General features: G+C 62.0%; 1 protein-coding gene across 2 annotated transcripts in view; it reads right to left on the bottom strand.

Annotated features, from left to right (window-relative positions):
• PPP1R37 (protein phosphatase 1 regulatory subunit 37) overlaps positions 1 to 22355 on the bottom strand; it is a 38369-nt gene that overhangs the window by 946 nt on the left and 15068 nt on the right. For both annotated transcript variants that reach the window (XM_070499155.1, XM_070499154.1), the window contains exons 2-11: positions 7071 to 7168; positions 5436 to 5481; positions 5061 to 5161; positions 4307 to 4426; positions 3686 to 3836; positions 3420 to 3575; positions 2163 to 2275; positions 1410 to 1551; positions 1157 to 1323; positions 294 to 1032 (exon numbers count right to left, since the gene is read on the bottom strand). In XM_070499155.1, coding sequence (XP_070355256.1) covers positions 294 to 1032; positions 1157 to 1323; positions 1410 to 1551; positions 2163 to 2275; positions 3420 to 3575; positions 3686 to 3836; positions 4307 to 4426; positions 5061 to 5161; positions 5436 to 5481; positions 7071 to 7168 — 1833 coding nt within the window. The remainder of the gene's footprint in view (positions 1 to 293; positions 1033 to 1156; positions 1324 to 1409; positions 1552 to 2162; positions 2276 to 3419; positions 3576 to 3685; positions 3837 to 4306; positions 4427 to 5060; positions 5162 to 5435; positions 5482 to 7070; positions 7169 to 22355) is intronic.

Here is a 22355-nt window from a genome sequence, read left to right as displayed (position 1 = left end):
GAGGGGAGAGCGGGCGGGGAGCCCCCAGTCAAGGGGGCGGGGATGTGGGGGCCAGCCCATCCCCACAAGCCCTGCCCAAGCCAGACCCCCAGGGCAGCACAGGGCCCAGGGACCACTGAGACCATCAGACTCCAGTCGACAAATCTTACGTGTGACTCCCCTAGGGAGCACTCTCAGGGGTGCGAGGGAAGCCAGGTGGGGACGGAGGATCAAGGGCCATTTTAAAGAGGAGGAAACTGAGGATGCTTACACAGCACCCAGGGGCCCCTGTCCGGCCCCAGAGCTCCCCTCACCGTGTTCTAGGCCACAGCTGCCCGTCTTGGCCTCAGGCCCCGGGGGTGGCTCTGGGGGCAGTGCGAGGGCAAACTCGGGCTTCAGGCCGTTGGGCAGGGGTGGCCCTGGCTGAGGCGGCTCTGCCTGTGGCTGAGGCTCCGATGACCCGGGGTCCCAAGTGCCAACAGCCGCAGCTGGCGGTAGGGCAGGTGAGGGCGGCGGGGAGGATAAGGCAGGGGGGGAGGGCGGACAAGGAGGGGCAGGGGGGGAAGGAGGGGCAGGGGGCACAGGTGGCTCTGCCCTCTCAGGTGGACTCTCCACCCGGGTCACCACAAACACCTTGTGGCCCCGGCCCGGGCTGGACACGGAAATGCGCTGCTCGGTGAGGGAGGAGGGGCTGCCTGGGGGACTCCTGTCCCCAGGGTGCAGGGAGTCCGTGGGGGGCACCAGGGCGGGGCAGGGGACCTCTGCCCTCTCCCCGTCCTCCTCCTCCCCGTCCTCGCCCTCGGAGTCTGAGTCTGAGTCTGAGTCTGGCCCGGGCGCGGGCCCTGGGGCCCCATTCTCCTGCGCCTCGGCGGCGGGCTCGTCCCCAGGCTCCTGGCCGGGCTGGGGCTCGGTGACGGTGATCTCCGGCATGGAGGCTGACAGCTGCAGCCGCTGCTCCTTCTCCTCCCGCTCACGCGCCAGCACGAAGTTGCGCTTGCAGCCATTCTGGATCTCAGCGAGCAGCGCCTTCTGCGTCTCGATGAAGCTCTTCACCTGTGGGAGGAGTGGCCTGGCTAGGGCTCGGGGTGGCCGCCCGCCCTGTGGCGGGGCCTGGGGTTGCCCCAGGCTGGCCCCGCTCCCCCAAACCTGCGTGCAGCCACAGGAAAAGCCAGCTCACCGCCTCCTTCTTGGGCTCACGGTCAAGGTCCAGGCGCAGCAGGGAATGGTTCACCTTGAGGGCCAACGACAGTGCCATGAGCCCGCCCGTCTTGATCTCGTTCTCCCGAAGGTCCAGTCTCAGGAGGCGGGGGCTCTCGGCGATGAACTCCGCCACTGCCACCGCGCCTGGGAGGGGGACCGCAGGGGCTGGCCACGGGCCCACGCCCGCCTGGCCGCCCCCAGCCCGGCCCGCAGCCCTCCCTGCACCCTACCCTCGCACGTGAGTTTGGTGGAGGCCAGGCCGAGGCGCAGCACGCTGCGGTTGCCGATGAGGCCGTTCTTGAGGTTACGCACGCCCTCATTGCCGATGGGGTTGTGGCCCAGGTTCAGCGTCTCCAGGCTCTGGGTGTGTGGCTGGAGGGGGCAGCAGTGAGAGTGAGGAAAGGCCCAGAAAGCAGTCAGGAGAGGCAAAGCCACGCTGGCTCAGCAGCGCCGCCAGGTGAGAGAGCCAGCGCACTTATGCTCAGGGCCGCACCCCTCGCACCATCAGTGCCTCCCCGGGCGCCAGCTGCCTGGTGCATCCCCAGCCTCCAAGCATCCAGCCCACCTGCGCCCACAGCCCGGGCCACCTCTGCCCCTTGGCATGCCAAGGATGCGGCACAGGCCCCGCCTGGGTCCTCCCATCCTGGGAGGAGTCCCAGTGCCTGCAGACTCGCTGCAGATACCGCACTGTAAGAAGCCGAGAGACTGCGACGGCTCCCAGAGACATTAACTCTACACAAAGCAGGCGCGCCCGGCACGAAGCACAGTTCCAGGCCACAGCGCTGAGCGCGGAGACGAGTGAGGAAGGGCCACTCTCCTCGGGCAAAGAGGGTGGGGCTGAAGGAAGACCAAGCAGGCCGACAGGAGCAGGTGAGGGGTTCTGGAAGCTTAAGGATGAGTGCGCCTCGGAGCCACACCGGGTGGAAGAGGACCGGGTTGGGAGCCAGGCCATGGCACTGCCCTCCCCTCTCCGAGTGACTCACCAGCGTCATACCCAGGAAGGCCATGCCCGTGTGCGTGAGCTGGTTGTTCCACAGCACCAGGGTCGCCAGCCCCTTCCTCTGCTCCTTGAGGCCCTCGCAGATGTAGGCCAGACCTGGGGGAGGCCCGTGGACAAGTCCGTCTGGGGTCCAGGCGCCTCCCCAGGGGACACCAGCGTGGTGGGACTGCCACCCTGCCAGCACTCAGCAGCTCCCAGGGCTCCGCCCCCCGTCTGCCCAGCCCACAGCTCGGCGGCCACCTCCTGCTGCCGCACCCCTCCCTCAGGCTGGGCCGGCACACAGGCTCCCCTGATCCCTGGGATCCCGGGCGGGAGGAAACATTCCTCCCGGGCACCCAGATGAAGGCCTCTGCAGTCGCTTCAGATCTTCACTCAAATGACCTCCCACGTGTCAGTCCCTGGCCAGCCCACCCTCCAGCCCACCCCTGCTGCTGTATTTTCCTCCAGAGCACGTCTCACCATCTGACAGACCCGCCACATGATTAATTTATCTTGGCTTTGCCCAGGGCAGGGACCTCTGTCTCACAGCCGTGAGTGCACATGGTGGGTGTTCAGTGAACGTGCCGGCTGGGCCTGGCCCCCCCAGGGGAGGGCACTGGCCTCGCCAGCCCACTCTGCCCCGCTCTTCCTTCACTGAGGCCAGGGCACCTACCCGATGGTGCCCAGGTCACACCGCCCTCCCAGGGTGAAATCCATTCCTCCCGCTGATGGCCACCCACCACTCCCTCTTCTCGTCTCACTCACCTCATGGCTTGTTAGGGCTTTTCCCCAAAAGATCCAACATCCAAGCTCCTTCCCACCTCTGGGCCTTTGCTCTTGCTGTTCCCTCTACCTGGATTCTCTTCCCAGGCTTTTCAAATGGCTGGGTCCATCCTCAGCCTCCGCAGGGGCGCCCCGAGGCCGCCTCCCAGCACTATCCCAACAACCTTGTCCCCTCCAGGGCACTCATCCTAGATTGTAATTACTTTATCTGTTCAGTACCTCACCTCAACCTGCAGGTCTCTGCTGAGCTGTCCCTTCCTCCAGGAAGCCCTCCCTGATCCCCAGACTGGGTCAGACATCTGCTCTGGGCTCCTGCAGCCCAGCCCTGCCCAGTCTGGGTCGTCGCTGCCTGAGGATGGGCTGTGAGCCCCATGAGGGCAAGGCTGAGACGGTCTTGGCCACCACTGTGTCTCCAGCACCGCCGGGCACCTGGCCGGGCACACAGTGCTAGGGTTGGGTGGGCAGACCTAGCACACACCTGAGTCCAGCACGTGGTTGTTACGGAGGTCCAGGATCTGCAGGGAGCAGTTGAACTTGAGCAGGTTGCCCAGCTGGGCTGAGTCCTGCAGGCCGTTGAGCTTGTTGTCAGCTAGGTACAGCTCCCGCAGATTCATGTTCATCTTCAGGGCTGTGGCTGGGGGAGCAGGGAGGGGCCATGACTGGCCGCCCGAGGGAGCTGGGCAACAGCCCCGGCCCACGAGGGCTGCGCATCACGGCTCAGCCTCCCCCAGGCCTGGGGCTCACCGAGCAGCATGAGGGGCCGGCCCGACAGGCTGGCGTTCTCCAGGTGCAGCACCGCCAGGCTGCTGCGGATGCGCAGGGCACGGGCCACGAAGGGTGCCGAGTGGTCCAGCAGGGGTGTGTTCCGGGCGTCCAGGTACTGCAGGCAGCTTGTCTGAGGGGCAGGTGCGGGGTGGGTCAGGCTGGCTCCAGCCCACTCTGTGTGGGGAGCCTCCCACCCTGCATCCCCGTGGCTGGTGAGGGAAGGCCCAGCCTGGGGTCCCAGGGCGAGCGAAGCAGCATAGGTGACAGCCGAGCTCCCTGACGGCTGTGCGGCAGAGAAGCCCTGTATGTGAATGAAATGGGGGGCGACTACAGCCGCCTCCAGGGACATGATCACCTCAGAGGGATACAATCGGGCAAGGGTGGGAGGAAGGACAGCATTCGTAGGCACCAGGGCAGGCTGGACACAGGGCACCTCTGGGCACTGCTTTCCCACTGGCCTGAAGCTGGAGCCTGGCACCTCATGACAGCCCACGCTCTGAGGCCTCCTGTAACGGGGCTCTAAGGGCAGGGGCCCCGGGAAAGCGCTGCCCCCTGTGCCCAGTCCCCTCCATCCCGGAGGCTGCTTGGGGAGGCGCCCACCTTGCGCATCATGTGGGCAGCGGCCTGCCAGCCCCGGGTGCCGATGTGCTTGTTGAAGGAGATGTTGAGGTGGGTGGCTGACTCATAGTACTCGATCATGTCGAAGAGCGCCGAGGCTCCCTGGGGGCACAGGCCACGGGGCTGAGCCAGTGGGTGGGGAGAGCCTGAGGCTGCCCCAGCGTCTGGGGGCCGGGAGCGCCCTCCCCCTTCCCTGCTGCAGTCAGCCTGCCACCCGCCTCCTCCCGCTCCTCCCCCCTGGGGTCCCGCCCAGCGTGCTGCTGACCAGGACGGGCTCCGCAGCGCTCCAGTACCCCTTCCCCTAGGTCTCCTTATTGCCCCAGACCGGGAGCCCCAAACCCTGGGCTCCTCGTGGCCTCTGAGTGTGGGAAGGTGAGGATAGCTGGACCTCAATGGGGCAGCTCAAATTCTGCCCTCAGGGTGCTCTGATCCTCGGGGCGCTCCTGGAAAGGTTCCTCCTGGTGGCCCACACCTCCTCCCCCTTAGACCCGGCTCCGCGAGTCTCTCCCTTGCTCACAAAGCCCCTGCCTGGGGGGGGAGTCTAGGAGAGCCCTTCTCTGGGCCCCGCGCCCACCCCCCCCATCAAGTCACACTGGATGTCTCCCCGTTTTGTCCTTCAAGAGGCCCGCCCAGCCTCTGTCCACAGGGCTTCCCTCCTGCAGTGCCATCTCCCCCGCAAACCTCAAAGGGGCAGGGGGATCAGGGAGAGGGCAAGGGCATGGCAGGAGCTGCTCACATCCTCGTCCAGGTTCGTCTGCTCCAGATCCACGACCTTGAACTGCAGCCTCTTGAAGACCTCTTCCAGGGCCTCACAGGCCTTGTAGTCGAGCTTCTCACCTGGGACGGGGCGGAGCGTGTGCCTCTGTGAGTGCATGCCCGCTCGAGCGCATGGTGCGGGGCTGGGTGGAAACGTGGGCTCCAGGCCCAGGGAGGGAGGAAGGGCCCTCCGCCCCCGCCCCTCCCCTGTGCTTGCGGCACCCATATGGCCCGGGCCCAGCCCCTCTTCTGGCAGGACGGCCACCTCCAGGAGGCCCAAGCCCAGGCTCCCACCTCCAGGGAGACTTGGCCCTGCCACAGCCCCAGGGCTCCCAGCCTCCGTCCAGACACACACCTTTCAGGTCCAGACAGTCGAGGCGGTGCCCGAGGTCCGTGAACTCCTGGGAAAGCAGAGGGGACGGGGGTCAGGTGGGAAGACCCCTGCAGGGGCCAGGCTGGATCTGGCTCTGTCACCTCTGAGAAGAGGCCATGTTCCGGCGAGGGGCAGGGCGTCAGAGAGCAGGCACCTCTGCCCTCACAGGGCCTGAGCCCCGCAGGCCTGGGTGCAGGCCTCTGCTCAGCTCAACGAAGTGAGGGGGCGGGTCCTGGGTGTCTCGTGGGCAGCCATTCCAGTCAGAGGGAACGACCAGTGCAAAGGCTGTGAGGCAGGCACTAAGGCCGGGAAGGCTGACAGCGCGGGGTCTGAGGCCTGGGGATGAAGCCAGGGCCCCGGCCCGGCACACAGCGGTGCTCAGTGAGGAGCGAAGGCACCGGTCAGTCATCTTCCCAGGCCTCTCCTGCTCTGAGCCCCAGCCCCACCCTCAAGGGGGTGAGGTCCTGTTCTCCGGGCTCTACACACATTGACCATGGGGTGAACCCAGGTACAGCCTGAGGTCACTCACTAGTAAAGGGCAGGCTTGGTCTGAACCAGGCCAGTGGACTCCAGAGCCCACACTCTTGGCCACCACCCTGAGTGGGCATCTTTCCCTGGGTGTGGCAACAAGCCCTTCTAGAATCTCCCAACCCAGGTGTGCAGAGATGGGTGGCGAGTATGACTGCTCACAGCAGCACTAAGGGAGCAACAGCCCTAGAAACAAGCAACCTTGGAACATTCTAGAACGACCCATCCAGAGAGAAGGCACTAAGGTGTGCTTTACTAACGTGGCAGCTGGGCGGGCACACCACAGGTACGGGAACACCCCATTCAAACAAAAACAGAAACGGCCCTGCGTCTTGTACCTCTGGGTAGTGACCCGCCCTCTCACAACCGGCAGGAGAGGCCAGAGCAGGAAACCCCAGCTGCCAACGGCCACTCCTTGGGAACGGGACTTGGGCAAGAAGTGACAAGTAGATTTGCTTTTCATGTCTGTAGGATTTTCTTTTTTTTTTTTTGAAAAAAATTTTAGCTTTTAATTTTTTTCTAGCTTTATGGAAGTAAGATTCACAAGTAAAAATTGTAAATGTTTAGATTGTACAATGTGATTTTTAAAAAGGTGTACAAGGTGATGATTTAATACACAGACATTGTGAAATGATTGTCACAATCAAGTTAATTAACACACCCATGACCTCACAGAGTTACCATTTGCGTGTTTGGTGAGAACACTTATCTACTTTCTTAGCAGATTTCAAGTATACAATGTAGCATTTTCATTTTTAAAAAATTAGAGAATATATATCACTTTCGGAATTCAGACCCTTAAGAATAAATATCATATACATGGCCTGGGGAGGAGAATTTCTTTGAGGAGTGAAAGATACTTGAACTTCTGACTTTGCATAATTCTACACTGTTGAAACATTCATGAAGAGCCTGATTACTTTTGTAGTTCACCAAAGGATTTTCAAGGACTCATTTACACGCCCTCAGCTGGGTGACCAGGCTTCGAGCGCCCTCTCCTGCTGGGGGCGGACGCCAGAGGCCCAGCTTTACCCCAGGCGACGCCATCCCCCCCCACCCCCCCCCACCCCCCCACCCCCGGCGGCGTACCTGGAGCTGCCTGAGGAGCTTGGGAATCTGTCTGCAGTTCAGCTTCTGGCAGGCCTGCTTGTAGGCGCCGACGACCTCGTCCACGGTCACGTTCTGGGCTGCCGGCACACAGAGAGGACGCAGGCCTGTGATGCCCCACCCCCCTCCTGCCGCCAGCCTCAGCCAGCACCCTGCCCCTCAGCCTCCACGATAAACGCCCCTCCAAGAACCCACTGAGCTCTGCCCTCCTGCTGAGGCCCTTTGCCACCACCGCTACCCTGGGGAAGCACCCCCAGCACCCCAAAACCAGTCAGCCTTGCCCTCCACACCTCCCTCAGCACCTTCACACAAACATTATACAACTAACATCACACGACTTTTCTACTTGTCAGCTGTCTCCCCTACTAGATTAGGAGGCCTGGAAGGGCAGAGCTGGGGCTGTCTTGGTCACCACCATGTCCCCATCCACCGTCCAGCCCAGGGCCAGGCCCAGAGCCGGCGTTTGATTTGTGTTTTTTGGATGAGAGAGTGAATCTGTACTTGGACCCTATGAGGAGGCTGAGCACGGGGAGGTGAAGCACTTGCCAAGGTCACACACTAGTAAGTGGTGGAGCAGGATTCGAACTCGGCCCTTAACTGTGAGGCCCATGACCCTCCCTACTCCAGAAACAGCCTCAACAGTGAAACCTTCCCTGAGGGCTACTCAGGGCTGGGCCTTCGGTCTTGGGGACACAGAGGGGACTAGGAGCAGCCCAGTGCCCCAGGGCCACAGGCGGGGGCTCACAGAAGCAGGGAAGAGATGCAGCTCAAACCCAGGAGCTGCCCATGCGGCCTTGGCCAGCACAGGGGAGGGGAGGCGGGCCTCTGTGTGCCCAGATGTACCCCTTCTGCACATTTCACACAAACACTGATAAACACCGGAATGTAGCCTCTGGCTAGCTTCTTTCACAGCAGGGACTCTTGAGTTCCCATCCCTTTTCGGCGCTGAATAGTAACTGTGTGAATAGTAACTGTGTGACGCACTCTCCAGGTGAGAGACATCAGTATTGTTCTCCCTCTTGAGGCATTTAGATCTTGGATTGTGCCCAGGGGCAACCCAGAGAACAGGAAGGAAAGGCTCTGAGCAGGGCAGGCACAGGGTGAGGCCTGGGGTAGAAAGCTCTGGGGCCCAGCAGAACGGAAGGTGCCGGGCAAGAAGGAACGCGCCAGGAAGGGGGCCCTCTGGCAGTCCTCTCGGCCTTCCCTCGCCCTGCTGCCACCCTGGCCTGGCCCTCAGGGACGGCGGGAGCCCCCTGTGGAGCCTCTGGGTACGCATCTCCAGGGAGTCTCCCTTCAGTGGGTACTCTGGCGGGGCGGCGCAGCCCTGGCCTCACCAAGCGCTACCCTGTCTTCTAGGAGAGGAAACCGGGCTCCAGGGAAGGAGAGCAGCGTCCGGGGCCAGGCAGCTGGTCCAGGGCAGAGGCCAGCACTGGGTTCCACGCTCCTGTCTTCCCACGGGGCTGGAACCGCTGTGCTGGAGGACAGAGGCTGACGGAGGCCAGGCCCCATCCTCTGCCTCACTTCCTCCGCAGGCCTAGCGAGGGAGCTCTCCGTCCGACACGCACCCATGGGCCTGGTGGCTCTCAGCTCTGGGGGGACAAGAGCTGGCCCTGCCCCTGAGATTCAAGCAGCTGCCTCAGCAGGGTCCACAGACCCCTAAGTCCTCGAGTGGGGAAAAATGACCTCTTTATCTTCACTAACTGAACTGAAATGAAACTTAGCAGTTCCTTCTTATTAACGTAGGCAAAAAAAAGAGAGAAAAGGAAGTGTTTAGCAGCCCCTCGAACATGTGGAAGATAGAAATGGCAAGTGTTTTCGTATCACATGACGGCTACTGCAGGTCTGAACGCCCACGGCTACCCTGGCGGACCCTGGGGACTGTCGTCAGAGCCACGCTATGTCCTGTTGTCTCACGTGTCAACAAGGAAGAGCGTCAGCACCAGATTACAACTTGGAAGCACGCTTAGCTAACTGTGTTTACGCTGGTATCCTGTGTGATCCTATTTTTTGCCTTTAACAGTCATCACTCCAATAAGGGGTCCCCAGGGTCTATCAGCCGCCAAAGGGTAAACACCGCTCCCCAGACTGCAGGCTTCAGTAAAGGCCCCCGGGCCCAGGACGGGCTGTCCTGGCCACATCAGATGGGGACGAAGCAGGGAAGTCCCCTGGGATCTGCCCTCCCGGCCCTGCCCACTGGGTCCGTCTTTGTTCCTAAGAGCCTCCTAGTGAGCTGAGGCCCCTCCACACCACCCGCGGCTGCCATCCGGCCACCCCTTCAGGCAGAGGTCCACAGGGTTTCGTCGTAGGCTCAACCTCAGAGCCAGAGGTCAGGGAGGTTGCACCTCCCCAGGCATTTACAGAAGGGGAAACTGAGAGCAGGGGGTAGGCACACTCAGAGAGGGGGAGGGCCCACGGCCCAGAGCAACTTGATGACCTCTGGAGATAAGATTGACAGCTGCATCTTGTCACTTTCCTCTGATGCCGAGACACACTTCCGGGGTGGGGGCAGCACTGGGGAAAGACACTAAAGGAACAAGAGCGGGGACTCCGTCCACTGCAGCATGGGCCTGGCAGCCTGGGCACAGCCCGCCCTGCCTACAGCGTTACAAGCTTGGCACAGCATGAGAGGGGGGATGCACAAGAGTGTCAGGTGGCTTGGGAATGACCTTCTAGCAATCATTGGGCATGTGTGTTTCACTCACGTATTAAGGAAAAAAGAACTACCATGTCAAAACCAGGATTTTGCATGAATTGTTGCTTGGGAATGAGATGCCACATACTCCAATTAAAAAAAAAAGAACCAATTTAAGAAAAAATGGCGAGGACACGGCAGTGCGGGTGCTTCAGAGAACTAACAGGAGGCGTCCACACAGCACTTATGCTGTGCTGGGCGCCACCCCGAGCACTTCACACGCTGGCAGAGCTGGGAGCAGCCCCACACTGTTCATTTGTGATGCTGTGACGAAATGATCAGGGGGGAACTCGGTGAAGGTCGGGGAGCTGGAGAGGACAAAGCTCCTCAGACCCCGCCAGAGGGCCTCTAGCCTCAGGTCACCCCCTCAACTTCTCCAGCTTTAAACACACGGGCCGTGGCGGCAGCCCCTGCAGCAAATGGGGTGTGAGTCCACGAGGTACTGGCCCAGTCCACTGCCCCAGAGGCCGCCGCTCGGCACCCACTTTGCCTGGCTCTGACCTGTGGACCTGCCAGGCGGGCAGGAGCACGGTGGGGCAGGAGCAGAGTTGGGGAAGGGACAGCCCCACAGGACACGGCTCCCGCAGTGTGTGGACTGGACACTAGGGGCAGGCTGGGGAGTGCAAGGTGAGGTAAGACCGAGAAGTGCAAAGGCCTGGAGGCGCTGGGCCGAGGTGAGAGGCCCAGGTTGGCGCTCCGGGCCAGGTTCCGAAGGGCAGGACAGCCAAGTGGTGACGGCACAGCTCTGGTCCCAAGTGACTGGCACCTGAACCCTGGCAGCCTCCCTCCCATACTCTGAGACCTTGAGTAGGGCACCTCAAGGTCCCCTTGCCCCAGACGTGGGGTCCCACCAAGTGGTTAAGAACATGGGCTCTGCAGCCAGGGCCAGCTGTCTGTCTGAGGCCCCCGAGCCAGGAGCGGCAGGACTGGATCACATGCTCAGACCCGACTCGCTCTGAAACTGGAGCTTGGCTTAATTCTCACACGACCTTGATTGCCTGAGGAAGAGGAAGGGGCTGGGGCAGAGGCAGGCTGAGGGAGCCCTGGCCTCTGGGGGGAGTCAGGAGTGGGGGTGAGCTCTGGGGAGGGACACCGCTGTGCGGCAGCTGGCAGGGGGGCCTCCAGCGGGGACGAGGCTCGGCCGCTCGCCCCAGCAGCTGGCGCAGCTTCCCAGGTAGAGGCCGTGGGGCACACACAGCCTGCACTGCCACCTCGGCTGTGGCCCACACAAAAGGACAGAGAGAAACCCTATGCCAGGCATTAGGTGACAGGAGAGAGACGGCTGTCTCTCGTTTGCACACAGGTGCAACAGCACCCACGAGATGCAAAGATAGGCTGGGCACCAGGGGGCGGCGATGACTCAGGCCAGCCTGGCACTGCCAGCCTGGAGCTGGTGGGGGAGACAGACACAGTCATCCAAGTGGGAGTCAAACACCAGGAAGCAGCAGGGGACGGGAGGGGGAACCCAGGGAGAGGGGACCAGCTCCCACTGCAGGGGCTTCAACGGACACGGAAGGGACAGAGACAAATAGAGAGCAGGTAGTGGCCCCTGGGAGGAATAGGTATGACGGGGTGGGGGCAGGCCTGGCACGATCCAGGGCACCAGGAGGCCAGAGCACAGGGTGGGAGGTGAGGGGGAGACACAGTGAGCCTCAGTGAGGACTTCGCTCTCCTGCATGACACAAGAGCCAACTGGGGCAGGGTTCTGGATCATTCTGTAGGCATGGGGCTCTCCCATTATCCCCTGCGTTAGCCAGCAGCTCGCAGCTCTGACCTCCCCAGGCCCGGCTGCCGCCTCAGCAGAGCCCACAGAGAGAGGGCTGGGTGTGTGGTGACTGGCACACAGGAAGCCACCACCGTGTGCTCCGGTTGTTGCCACCACCCTGAGCCTGCACGCTCCTCCCACCCCACTAGGGGCACCACCACCCTCACCCCACCTGAGAGACAGGAACCGAGAGTCCCAGGCAGGTAGGTGACCTGGCCCATGCGGGCCCTGGGAACAGGCTCCCGGGCTCCTTCCTGCAGCCTCCCCAGGCCTGTGCTCCTAGGACTCGAGGTCTGCGGACCTCCACCCCCACCAAGCAGGCCACTCGGGCTCACACTCCGGGGCAGAAGGCCGGCTCAGAAGGGAATGCGCTGGTGTTCAGGGCCCAGGGAGGCCGAAGCCTGGAAACCTGTGGCCGCCCCACAGGCAGACTTCGTGTCAGGCGCACAACCTGTCTCCATGGTGAGCGGGCCCTGGCCGGGACGCCTGTGAAAGCACCAACTGGCCCGCTGCCCTCCTGCCCACCCTGGGTACACCAAACAGTCCCCACCTCCCTCATGCACCATCCCAGGACCCCAGGTGGGGCCGCTGACATTACCTCCACCCTCCGCTGTCCTCTCCAAAGGTTCCAGGAGTGACAGGTGCTCTGTCCACAGCCCCTGTCACAGTGACTGGTTGAGGACAGGAAGGTGACCCTTGTAGAACCAGCCACAGCCACTCCCAGGGCCCATGCTGGAACCATCAGGAAATAGCTCTCCCCTGGCTAAGGTAGTCTCCCATCTCCTGAGCTGCTGGTAGCCCTCCTGGCACCCACCAGGACAGCCAGCCTTCTGAGAATGAAGCCGACTCAGAGGTAAAGAAAGAGTTCTGATGACGTTGTTAGAGATCCTGGATCCAGCCCGTCCTGAAGCCAAACTATTCAGGACTCCTCAGGCCCAACAAATTCCCCCTTTTTGCTTCAGCCCCTCTGAGTTAGGCTTCTAACCCAGGAGAATTCCAACTTAGGTACCATCTACCATCTGGCTCTTGCTCTTCATTCAGTAAACATACCTCAGGCCTACTGCATGCCAAGCTGTGTGTGGGCGCTAAGGGGACAGGGATGGCTCTGAGCTAGTCCCTGCCCGCCAGGGGCTCTTGTCTGGGGCAGGGATACGCACGCAGAGGATCCCTGGAAGCCCTAGGAGAGCACTGTGAAGGCTCTCGACTGAGCCAAGACAAGGCTCAAGAGGGAGCCCACTCCGAGGTCGTTGTCAGCCCTGCAGATGAGCTGGAACCTTCCCTGCCCGCTGGCACTGGGCTCTACCCACGCCCCGAACTCCTTCCCTTCTCAGAAGAGCCCAGTGCTTCGCTGCGCCTCAAACTCTCCCTCCTTTACGTAGTACACTCTCTCATCTCAACTCTCAGCTCAGGTGTCCCCTTTCCCGGGAAGCCCTCCCTGACTCCCCGGCTGGGTCGGCCCCTTTCTGGGCTCCCCCAGCCCAGCCTTGGTCACTCTGAGTGGTCACTGTCTGGAGACCACTCTGTCTCCTTCGCTGGACTGGGAGCCCCAGGACGACTGCCTGGGGTTTGTGGCCCACACTGCATCCCCAACGCCGCCCAGCAGGGGGCCAGGCACAGAGGAGGCACCAAGGCAGTGCAAGGGAGGGACCAACAGACAGGGCTCCCATCTGGCTGCTGTACTGGGCCCCGAATGTGGCTGGGGCGTTCTGGCCGGGGCGGGGGCGTCTGCACCCTGCGTGGAAAGACCCGAAGGCCCACTGAACAACGAGGAAGCCCAGAGGGAGGGGAGCGGGAGGCCAGGGCCCAGACCCTGAGGGGAGCTGCTCCCTCTGTGAAACACGCTGGAAAATCCCCGGTGCTCCCGGCACACGGTGGCGCGAGGTGCTCTTTCTTCAACCTGAGTCCCCACCAGGCGCTCTGTGCTGTGTCTTTCACAGCCTCCAGCCTCCAGCCAGTACGGAGGAGGAGACTTCATCTCCTGAGGCCACGCTGCTGGGCAGGGCAGAGGCGGGTCAAGGCGAGGCTCCCATCTCCTCCTGGTGCCGAGACCCTCAGGCCCCGTGGCTTCAGGCTGCACAGACAGGTGTCAGGATAGGGAAGCTGCCAGAGGGCTTTGTCCTTCTCTCGGTCTGGGATCTGGAGAGCAGGTCCACCCGCAGGGAGCCGCCCTCCAGGTTTCCTGCCTGCAGGCTGGGCATAAGGGTGAGGGTGCAGGGCCAGCTGCTGTGCTCTCACCCGAGGACAGCCCTCTCCCCTCCCCCAAAGTCCCCAACAAGCAGCCACCGATCCCCCACCTGCCGGCCCTGTCCCAGAGCCCCTGCGTGGTCAGGGAGAGAAACCGGAAGCAGCGGCAGAGCAGCAGCACAAGGCCAGGAGGGAGGGTGGGGAGGGGACAGGGAGGCGGACAGCTGGCATCTGCTGGGAAGGGAGCATCTGGAAGAGTGTCATGGAGCAGGTCTTGAGGAGTGAGACAGCGAAGAGAGGAAGGCACCCCGGCAGCGGAACTCGTGAACTAAGTGCACGAGTTTGGGTGTGAGCCCAGGATGGAGAGGGTGGAGGATGTGTGAGAGGAGAGGGATTGGCAAGGAGGCCAGGGGTGCCCACAGAGGGCCTCACTCACAGAGCACGGGATGGGGGTATCATTCTAGAGGCACAGGTAGCAAAGCTTGTACACAGGAGAGGCGCGAGGGCAGACCCGACTCAGGGGCTACCGTATCAAGATCCCACCCACTCCTCATCAAATCCGGACACAAGGCCTCAGAGCCTTTGCACCTGCTGCCCTTCTGCCCAGACCACTCTTCTACATCATATCCCCAGAGCTAGCTCCCTCCCTCCCTGGCTGCAGGTTTCAGCTCCAACATCACCCCCTCAGAGGCCTTCCCCAAACACCCTCTCTGGTGCCCCACACTCAGGCGGTGAGGGTGTGCACGTGATGAGTTCACGGGGGCATGCTCAGCCTAGAGGTGGCCCAGAGCAAATGCCTTCCATGCATTTTCGTTGGGAGCCCGCTTCCTTCCTGTGCTCCCACCATGCCACACATGTCCCTCCCATGGCCTGGGCTGCCCCATAGCAGGGGCGGGGACAGGAGAGGGACAGAGCTACACAAAGCCTCCTGGGGCCTGAAATGCAGAGGAGCCAGAGGGCACCCACAAAGCTTTCTGCTGGGGCCGCTGCACCTGAGGCCCCCACCTCTGCAGAGCCAAAGCTCTGGGGTCTGTCCCTGCAGAGCCAGGCGGCTCTGCTGCCCACATGCGGATCCTCCCCATCCCAGCCAGGGCCTCAGCCAGGCTGCTCCTGGACAGAATCAGAGCCTGTGGGGCAGGGGCTGCAGGAGGCCCAGTCCAGCCAGCTTCCCGAGGGCAGGCATTTCCCATGGGAGCGTCTTTACCAAAGGGACCCACGGCAGGCCAAGTGTACTCAAGTTCAGTCCTGGTCAGCAACCACAGAAGGATGCCCACGGGGCACCCAGCACCCAACTGTGACCATCCAGGGGCCCCAGCTGGTCGCCTGTGCCTATGGCTCCCTCGCAACCCCTCAGGTCCTCGCTGTGGCAGTCAGCTCCTCCAGGGTGGGGAGGCGCTCGCAGCTGCCAGCCTCCTTCCTGTATTGGGGAACTCTCTCCCTTCTGCTGCCCAGCAGCCGCTCCCGCCATCCCAGGGCTGCACACGGCCCCCCCCCCCCCAGCCGCCCCTGCTGCTGGCATCCTCTGCACATGCCTCTGCTGCGAGCAAGCGCTGCGGGGCTGCATTTCTGGGCCTGCGACGAGCAACACGGGCCTCACACGCGGGGACACGGAGGCCCGGAGGAGGCAAGTCCCTCGGCCCAGAGTGGGGTTTGAATCCAGGCCTGTGCTTCTGACCCCATGCTCCCAGCCACTGCCCTGCATCTCCAAATACTGCTCCTTCCCGCGCGCTCCCTCGGCCCCCATAACCCTGCGTGCACTCAGCAGAGCAGGAGGGGAAGGGAACACCGCGCTCAGACCTGCCTGGCGCTCTGTGGAGCCTCGCGCTGCATCTCACCAGACTAGTGAGTCACAAATCTGATCCTGCCTATGCCTCCCACGGCCCAGAGTAGCAGAGCCAATTTCCAGATGAGGCTTGGAGGTGGGAAGTGACCTGCCCAAGGACTCTTCCCCAGCGAGGGCAGAGGCAGGAACTGATCCGGTGCCGTCTGCACATCCCACATTTGCTCAGTGGGCTGGCTCCTGGCGTGGGGAGGGGCGCTGCCCTGTGGGAGCTCGTCTATCTCTCCACCCCAACCTGCGAAGACGCCTTCTTTAAGTCCATTCCTCAAAGCAGGAAACTGAGGTTCAGAATTCTTAAACATTCAGTGATTCTCAGAATAAGAGAAGTGCAAATTGAATGAAAGTACGCCAACATACTATTCTTCACCTACAGACTGAGCGACACCCACCAGCTGGCCAGCACCTGCTGCTGGTGAGGCCGGGAAGCAGGCGCGCCCTTGCATGGCTGCTGCGGGTACTGACTGGCAGAGCCCTTTCTGAAGGCAATCTGGCAATACCAGCCAAATTCCAAAATGCAAACACACATACCACTCGGCCACTCCTCTCCTGGAGATGCATCCACAGCTACACTTGCAAACGTGCAAAATTATATACCTACGAGGTTATTCACAGCAGCACTGTTTGCGAACGCAGAACTGAAACCGACACCGACATCCACCAATGAGGGAGCAGTCAACAAAGCCCAGGCGCCCCCCCCCCCTCCCCCCGCCCCTGGAACTCTCTGTGACCACAGAGAATGAGCACGCCCCTTCTGAGCCAACAGGGAACAACACCTAAGACACATGAAACGGAGAAAGCAAGGTGCGGAACCGCGTGCTGTGAACACCACCTCTAACGAAAGAAAGGGAGGAAAGAGACCTGGTGCTCGCTGTCAACCAGCAAAGACACACAGAGTTGGAGCTGGAAGTGACGCAGCTGGGGGCTCAGGGGAAGAAGGCCCCGGCTGCTGCCCCCAGGCTTCCTGGCAGCCCCAAAGCCATGTCCCGGGTGGTGGCCCCCGTCCAGCGGAGTGGCAGGGGGAGATGACAGCAGAGGACAGAGGGGGCTGGCTTGGGGCTGAGAGCCACACCAGCTGAGAAGCAACTCAGGACTCTAGGCGAAGCAACCGGTATCTAGCACTTGCCGCCAACAATGCCGGTGGGGACACGTGGCAGATACAGACTAGCCACACAGTGATCACGACTGAGCTCGAAGGGGGCTCATCAGCTTCATCACACCCCTACTTTGTGAATGTGAAAGCATCCACAATAAAGGATTAAATGGGGAAAGCTGTCACCGAGGCCCAGATCACTGAAGCCTCACAGCACCCCCAGGAAGGGGACGTGACGCCCGGACCCTCAATCTAAGACAAAGAAAAGCAAGTGCAGCGAGGCAGCACCGCCTGAGTGACCACACGCTCTAGGGCCTTCCTCTTTCACTGCTGGCCACTGTGGCCCTCAGAGTGGCCTCCTCATCCGCACTCCGAAGTCAGCCCCACTGCACTCACTGCCAGGAGGAGGCTTCCTCGGACGCCTTCGGCCACGGCAGTTACAACCCCTGAGGCCTCGGGCTTCCCAGCCCACCACTCTGGGGTGCCCTCTCCTCTGCCAGGAGGGGAGCTCCCCGCAGGACTTGGCAGAGGTCAGTGCACCACCTGCTCCTACAGGGTACTCTGGGGGACAGTGGCCGGGTGCCAGCAGGCCTGGCCACAGAATGAGGGCAGTGGCAGGAGGCCCAAGCAGGGACTTCTAGAGCTCAGCCTGCTCTGGAACCTCTGCCAGGGACCCTGCCGGAAAAATGAAGGGACACTGGCCATGAGTTATTCTTTAGATGAACCATCACTCAGGCTTCCTCCAGCCTGTCAGTAACTCAGAGGGACCGAGGGGGTGTGCAGATCACGACAGGGCTGCAAACTGCAGGGCCGGGAAGGGCACATTCCCCAGCTGAGGGGGCTGTCCGACTGACACAACGGCACCAAGGACGATGCCGAGCTCCACCTGTTCCTGAGCCACGCCAATGCCAGGGGCCACTCTAGGACGAACTCCCTTGAAGGGAGGGGCTGCCATGCCTCATGGCAGCCTGGTTTGGAAGCGCCTCTGGCTTTGCTTGGTGGTCCCTCTGCCTGTCCTTGCCCGGGGCAAGGAGGGCGGAGGCGCCCTCAGGGGCCTTTGGGCTTTCCACCTTCAGAACTGAGCCGCACACTCAGGGTGGGCTGTACACAGGGAAGCTGCTGAGGCCGTGCAGGGGACTCCACGCAGATGCCCCAGGAAACGGAAACTCGCTGCCTCACATGCCTGCCCTTAGAGAAGCGGCAGCAGGCACCCCTCATCCTCCACTCGCCCCTGCTTCCCCAGCCATCCGCCTGGCTTCTACCTTGATTGTTACTGCCTCCAGGTCTGCGAGGGCCATTCCCGGGACTCGGAAAGCTTCCCGCCCCTTCCCCTGCTCTTCCTAACTTGTCATTCCCATCTCAGCTCAAATGTCCCCTCCTCTGAGAAGCATTCCCTGACCTCTTTGAAAGCAGCACACACGCACACACACACACACGCCATTAGTCTCCGCCAGGTGAGGGGCGCACCCCAGTCTGTACTGCGTACTTGCTCACTCTGTCCTGGACCAAGGGCTCCCTGAGGCTAAGGACGTGACTGCAATGTCTCAGGGAAACGCATGAAGGAGAGGACTTGCTCTGGGGACTGGACAAAGTCTCCCCTCCCTTCTCCCCAGAGAACCACGTGCTGGAGGGGAGGGAACCACCCTGTGCTCCGGACAGAGGCCCTCAGGAGAGGCCGGGATGTCTGGTCCTTTCCTCTAGGCCCCTGTGGCCCTCCCCAGGCCCGCTGAGGGGCCGGGGTGCCTGCAGCTTCCTGTGTGAGAAGCGTTCTCCCTTGCCCTCCCCTGGGAGCGGGGCGGCACGACTTGGGCTGCCACGTGCTGCAGGACAGCCAGCTGCAGGGAGCGGGCTGGGCTTACACAACCAGCCAGGAGCTGGGCCTCCAGGCGCTGGGCCCCAGGCAGGGACTGAGGACGTGCTCACTCCAGGGAAGGGCACAGATGCAGGTGCCTCGGGCTTGTCCCACCCCACCCCCTCGTTGTGACCTTCTAAGCTGCTCGGCCCAGCTGAAGATCCTATTACAGAAACACGTGTGGTCAGAAGTCTCCTGGGGTAGAAGGAAGGAGGCAGCTCACATACGACTCATCTCGGGCCACCATGGAGTCCCACACACAGCAGGAGCTTGATTAGGCCAGCGGTGCTCTTAGATGGAAGGGGGGACTGAGGCCTTAATCCTGGGTCCCGAGTCACACAGGGTGTGCTAAGTACCCAAGCCCCAGCTGTGCGCCAGGCAACTTTTAATTCTAAATTAGTATTACTCACAATAGCCAACACTCCCATAGCACTTGGCGTATGTTACCTCATTTACTGCTTTCCACAACCCTGTGAGGTGTGACTTACCATCCCCACTCTTCAAAGGGGGAATCGGAGGCAGGGGGCATGAAGCAGCCTGCCCGAGGTCACAGCATCACAGAGCCAATACAGAAGAGGCGGGGTTCAGGCCCAAGCAGCCTGGCTCCCTGGCCTTGCTCTTCATCACCCCTCACCACCTTCCTGTTCACAAGCCCTGTGTGGGGTGCAGACACTTGTTCCCCACCCTTTCATGAAGAGGAAACTGAGGCTGGGGGAGGTGGAGCACTTGCCAAAGACACAGAGCCAGAACAGAAGGGACGGCACAGGCAGGCCTACCTTACCTCAAAGCCCTGGTCACTCGGCAGCGGGGGGGATGGCCCTGTCCCATGGAGCAGGCTGCTGTCTTCAATATTCTTACCTGAGCCAGGTACCCACCTGCCAGCCTCGCCACCTTATTATCTACCCCAGCCTTGGCTCATTTCCTTCCACATCCTTCTGTGGGTCCTGTTGGCTGCTTGGCTGACTTGTCTCTCTCACCTCCCCTTCTGGACAGTGAGCCCATGAGGTGGGGCCAGGTTTGTCTTGGCCACTGCTGTGTCTCCAGCACAGGACTGCCATAGAGCACAATACCAGCTGACTGCCTGCCTGAACCACCAAGAAAACACATCCAACCCTGTGAGTGCAGACTAATGACACCCACAGAAGACCCGTGCCCAAGACTGTCCCACTAACTGACGGCTTTCTCCTGGGATGTGTCTGTGTGTGTGTGTGGGGGGGGGGTCCTTTGTGGTCTCCTCGAGCCCCAGCTGGAAGGGGCTTCCCAAAGGGACGTATACACCTGAGGACTTGCACACCGTGACCACATCCACCTTCTAACCACAGGGAACGGTGTGGCACGGTGGCCGAGGGCCTGACGTCTGGAGTCAGGTCATGTGTCTGTGCGCCTGAGGGTGTCTGCAGAGCCCGGGCCCCCTTCTCTGAGAACTGCCCCAGCAGAGCGAGCCCGGTCCTTGGCCCCACTTGACAGGAAGGATGTGGGATCTTCGCTAAGCCCGCAGGAGCCGCCTGGGTCAGCGACTTAGACTGAGCAGTCCTGCCGGGCCACCAGCATGGCCAGGCCTGTCTGGTCTGTGACCAGACAGAAAGAGGAACCACACAGGAATGCATGTGGCCTGGAAGTTGGCACAGTCCTGGTTCCTGTTGGCTTTCAGAACCCCCCGGGAACTGGCCGAGGCAACCACCCTCATTTACCTCATGCGGCCCTAAATGGATTCTGGCCCCGACAACTTAAACAGGCCGCAACCAGCACGGGAGAGGGCCCTAATCTCTTTATGGCTGATTCTCCTCATGTGGAAAATGGAGCCAGTGAGACGGAGACATGAGATGGAGACACAGGCTTCTGGAAGCAACTACCGAGATCACGCATGTAAAGCGCCTGGCGCAGGCTTGGTGCTTGGTAAACAGGAGCCACCATCATCACCCGGCCAGGGCCAGACGCCTGGGTAACGCCACAGAGCGGGAGCCGGATGAGCACAGGGCAAACACAGCACTGGGCTCCAGCCGAGGCGCACGAGCGCCTGCCCGCCCCAGGCCAGCTGCTTCCACCTGTCCCCACCCCCAGCTCGGAAACACTGGTCACACGTGCTTCTGTTCGCCCAGAGGCAAATATTTACCCAGGGCTGGGTGCCTGAAGGTGCAGAAGTGAAGCCACGGGGACACAGGAGCACCAGAGGGCGGCAGGAGAAGAGAGCCTCCTGGGGAGGCGGGGGCGCACGTGGGCTCAGGGACAGAGGCGCCCCGGCAGCTGGACTCGCCTCCCGACGTGGATGCGCCTTGGGCTGCCCCTCAGCAGAGGGGAGATGCTGCTCCCGTCTCCCAGCCCTGCCGCGAAGAGTCCCGTGGCCAGGAGGGAAAGCTCTCTGCCCGGGCTCCAGGCAGGCCTGCTGGCCGCCACCATGCAGCACAGGGCTGAAGGCGCCAGGCTCCTGGGGCACTGCCAGGCTCACCCCAACCAGCCCGCTGAGCTGGCCGCCACCCTCTGTGCCCCAGGGTCCCCCCACCTCTGAAATGGGGCCGCAATCCCACCCACGTTGTGGGATGAAGCGCGGACAGACCGCTGATGCAGGCAGAACTCGGTGCCGCGCCTGGCATGCAGTGGGGGCTGCAAACGCCAGCCACCGTGACGCCTGCTGTGCCTGGCCTCTGCACCCACGACGGTCCCGCACAGCCCCAACCGCTCCTCGGGACCCACGACCCCTGCCTCACCCACTTTTTGTAAGGCTTCGCACAGCCTCCTCGTCTCACCCTCTTCAAAAGGACAGCCACGCCAACCGGCTGGCAGAGGGCTGGTGCAGCCTCGCTCTCCGAGAGGCGCCCCTGCCGGTCCCGCTGCCGCAGCCTTGCACACGGTCGGAGCGGGGAGCAGCGGGACAGCGACTCCTGCCTCAGCTGCTGAGGGTGGAGGTCGTGTCCCCTCCATCTGCCACAGGGCCAAGCCCAGGTCCAGGCATCTTGTGGGCTCAGCCATTTGCGGAAGTGCTGGGCTCTGGGCCAGATGGGCCAGGGCACAGGTCGAACCCCTACAAGTGCTGGATACTAGGTTCCATTTCGTCCTCTTAATTCCACCTGCCTCAAAGGTAGCGTCTTAGCAGGAACTCAGGGGATCCTTCACTGAACACCTGCTCTGGGCCCCAGCTTGTGTGGAGTGATGCTGAGGACACAGCAGCCAAAACAGCTCTGGCCCCTGTCCACAGGGGGCTCCTAATCCAGTGGGGAGACAGACCTGTCCCTAGACAACTAGACAGTGATGACCAGAATGGGCAGGGCTAAGGCAGGGGAGCCCAGGAGAGCGCCTAACCTGGTCTGGGGGTCAGGGAGGGCTTCCTGGAGGAGGGGCCACCTAACACGACTGGTCACGGTGGGCCCTGACTGAGTCTCATTCACCATCACAGCCCAGAACATAACTGCACCTGGCACCCAGCAGGTGCTCCGGAATACCTGCTGAAGGAAGGAAAGCAAGCCGGACGGAGACCTCGGCGAATGAGTAGGAGCAGTCAGCTACCGGAGGACGAGCTGCTTGAGAGCTTGGCCTTAACGCGCAAAGCTGCACACATCCCCCAGCGCCGAGCGGCAAGCCCACTCCCAGGTCAGCGGCCTGGACACAGTCCTGCGCACACCCCAGGGGACGCGCATCGCAAGGGTCTCAGCTGCACCACCTTGTAACACTGACAACTGGAAACAGCCCGAACTCCCAACAGCACAAGGCAAGAGCTAAAGCGCCATGACGGAAGACTCTAGAGCACGTGCACGGGTGAAACTGGGAAACGCATGCTAAGAGGAAAAGCAAGACCCCAGAGTCCACTCATGACAAAGCCGTTTTCATAAAACTCAAAAACAAGCAAAAC

Source organism: Equus asinus, chromosome 26 (genome assembly GCF_041296235.1).
Source record: "Equus asinus isolate D_3611 breed Donkey chromosome 26, EquAss-T2T_v2, whole genome shotgun sequence".
Classification (NCBI taxonomy): Eukaryota; Metazoa; Chordata; class Mammalia; order Perissodactyla; family Equidae; genus Equus; species Equus asinus.
Note: the sequence above shows the minus strand (reverse complement) of the source record. Positions and strands in the feature narration are given on the sequence as shown.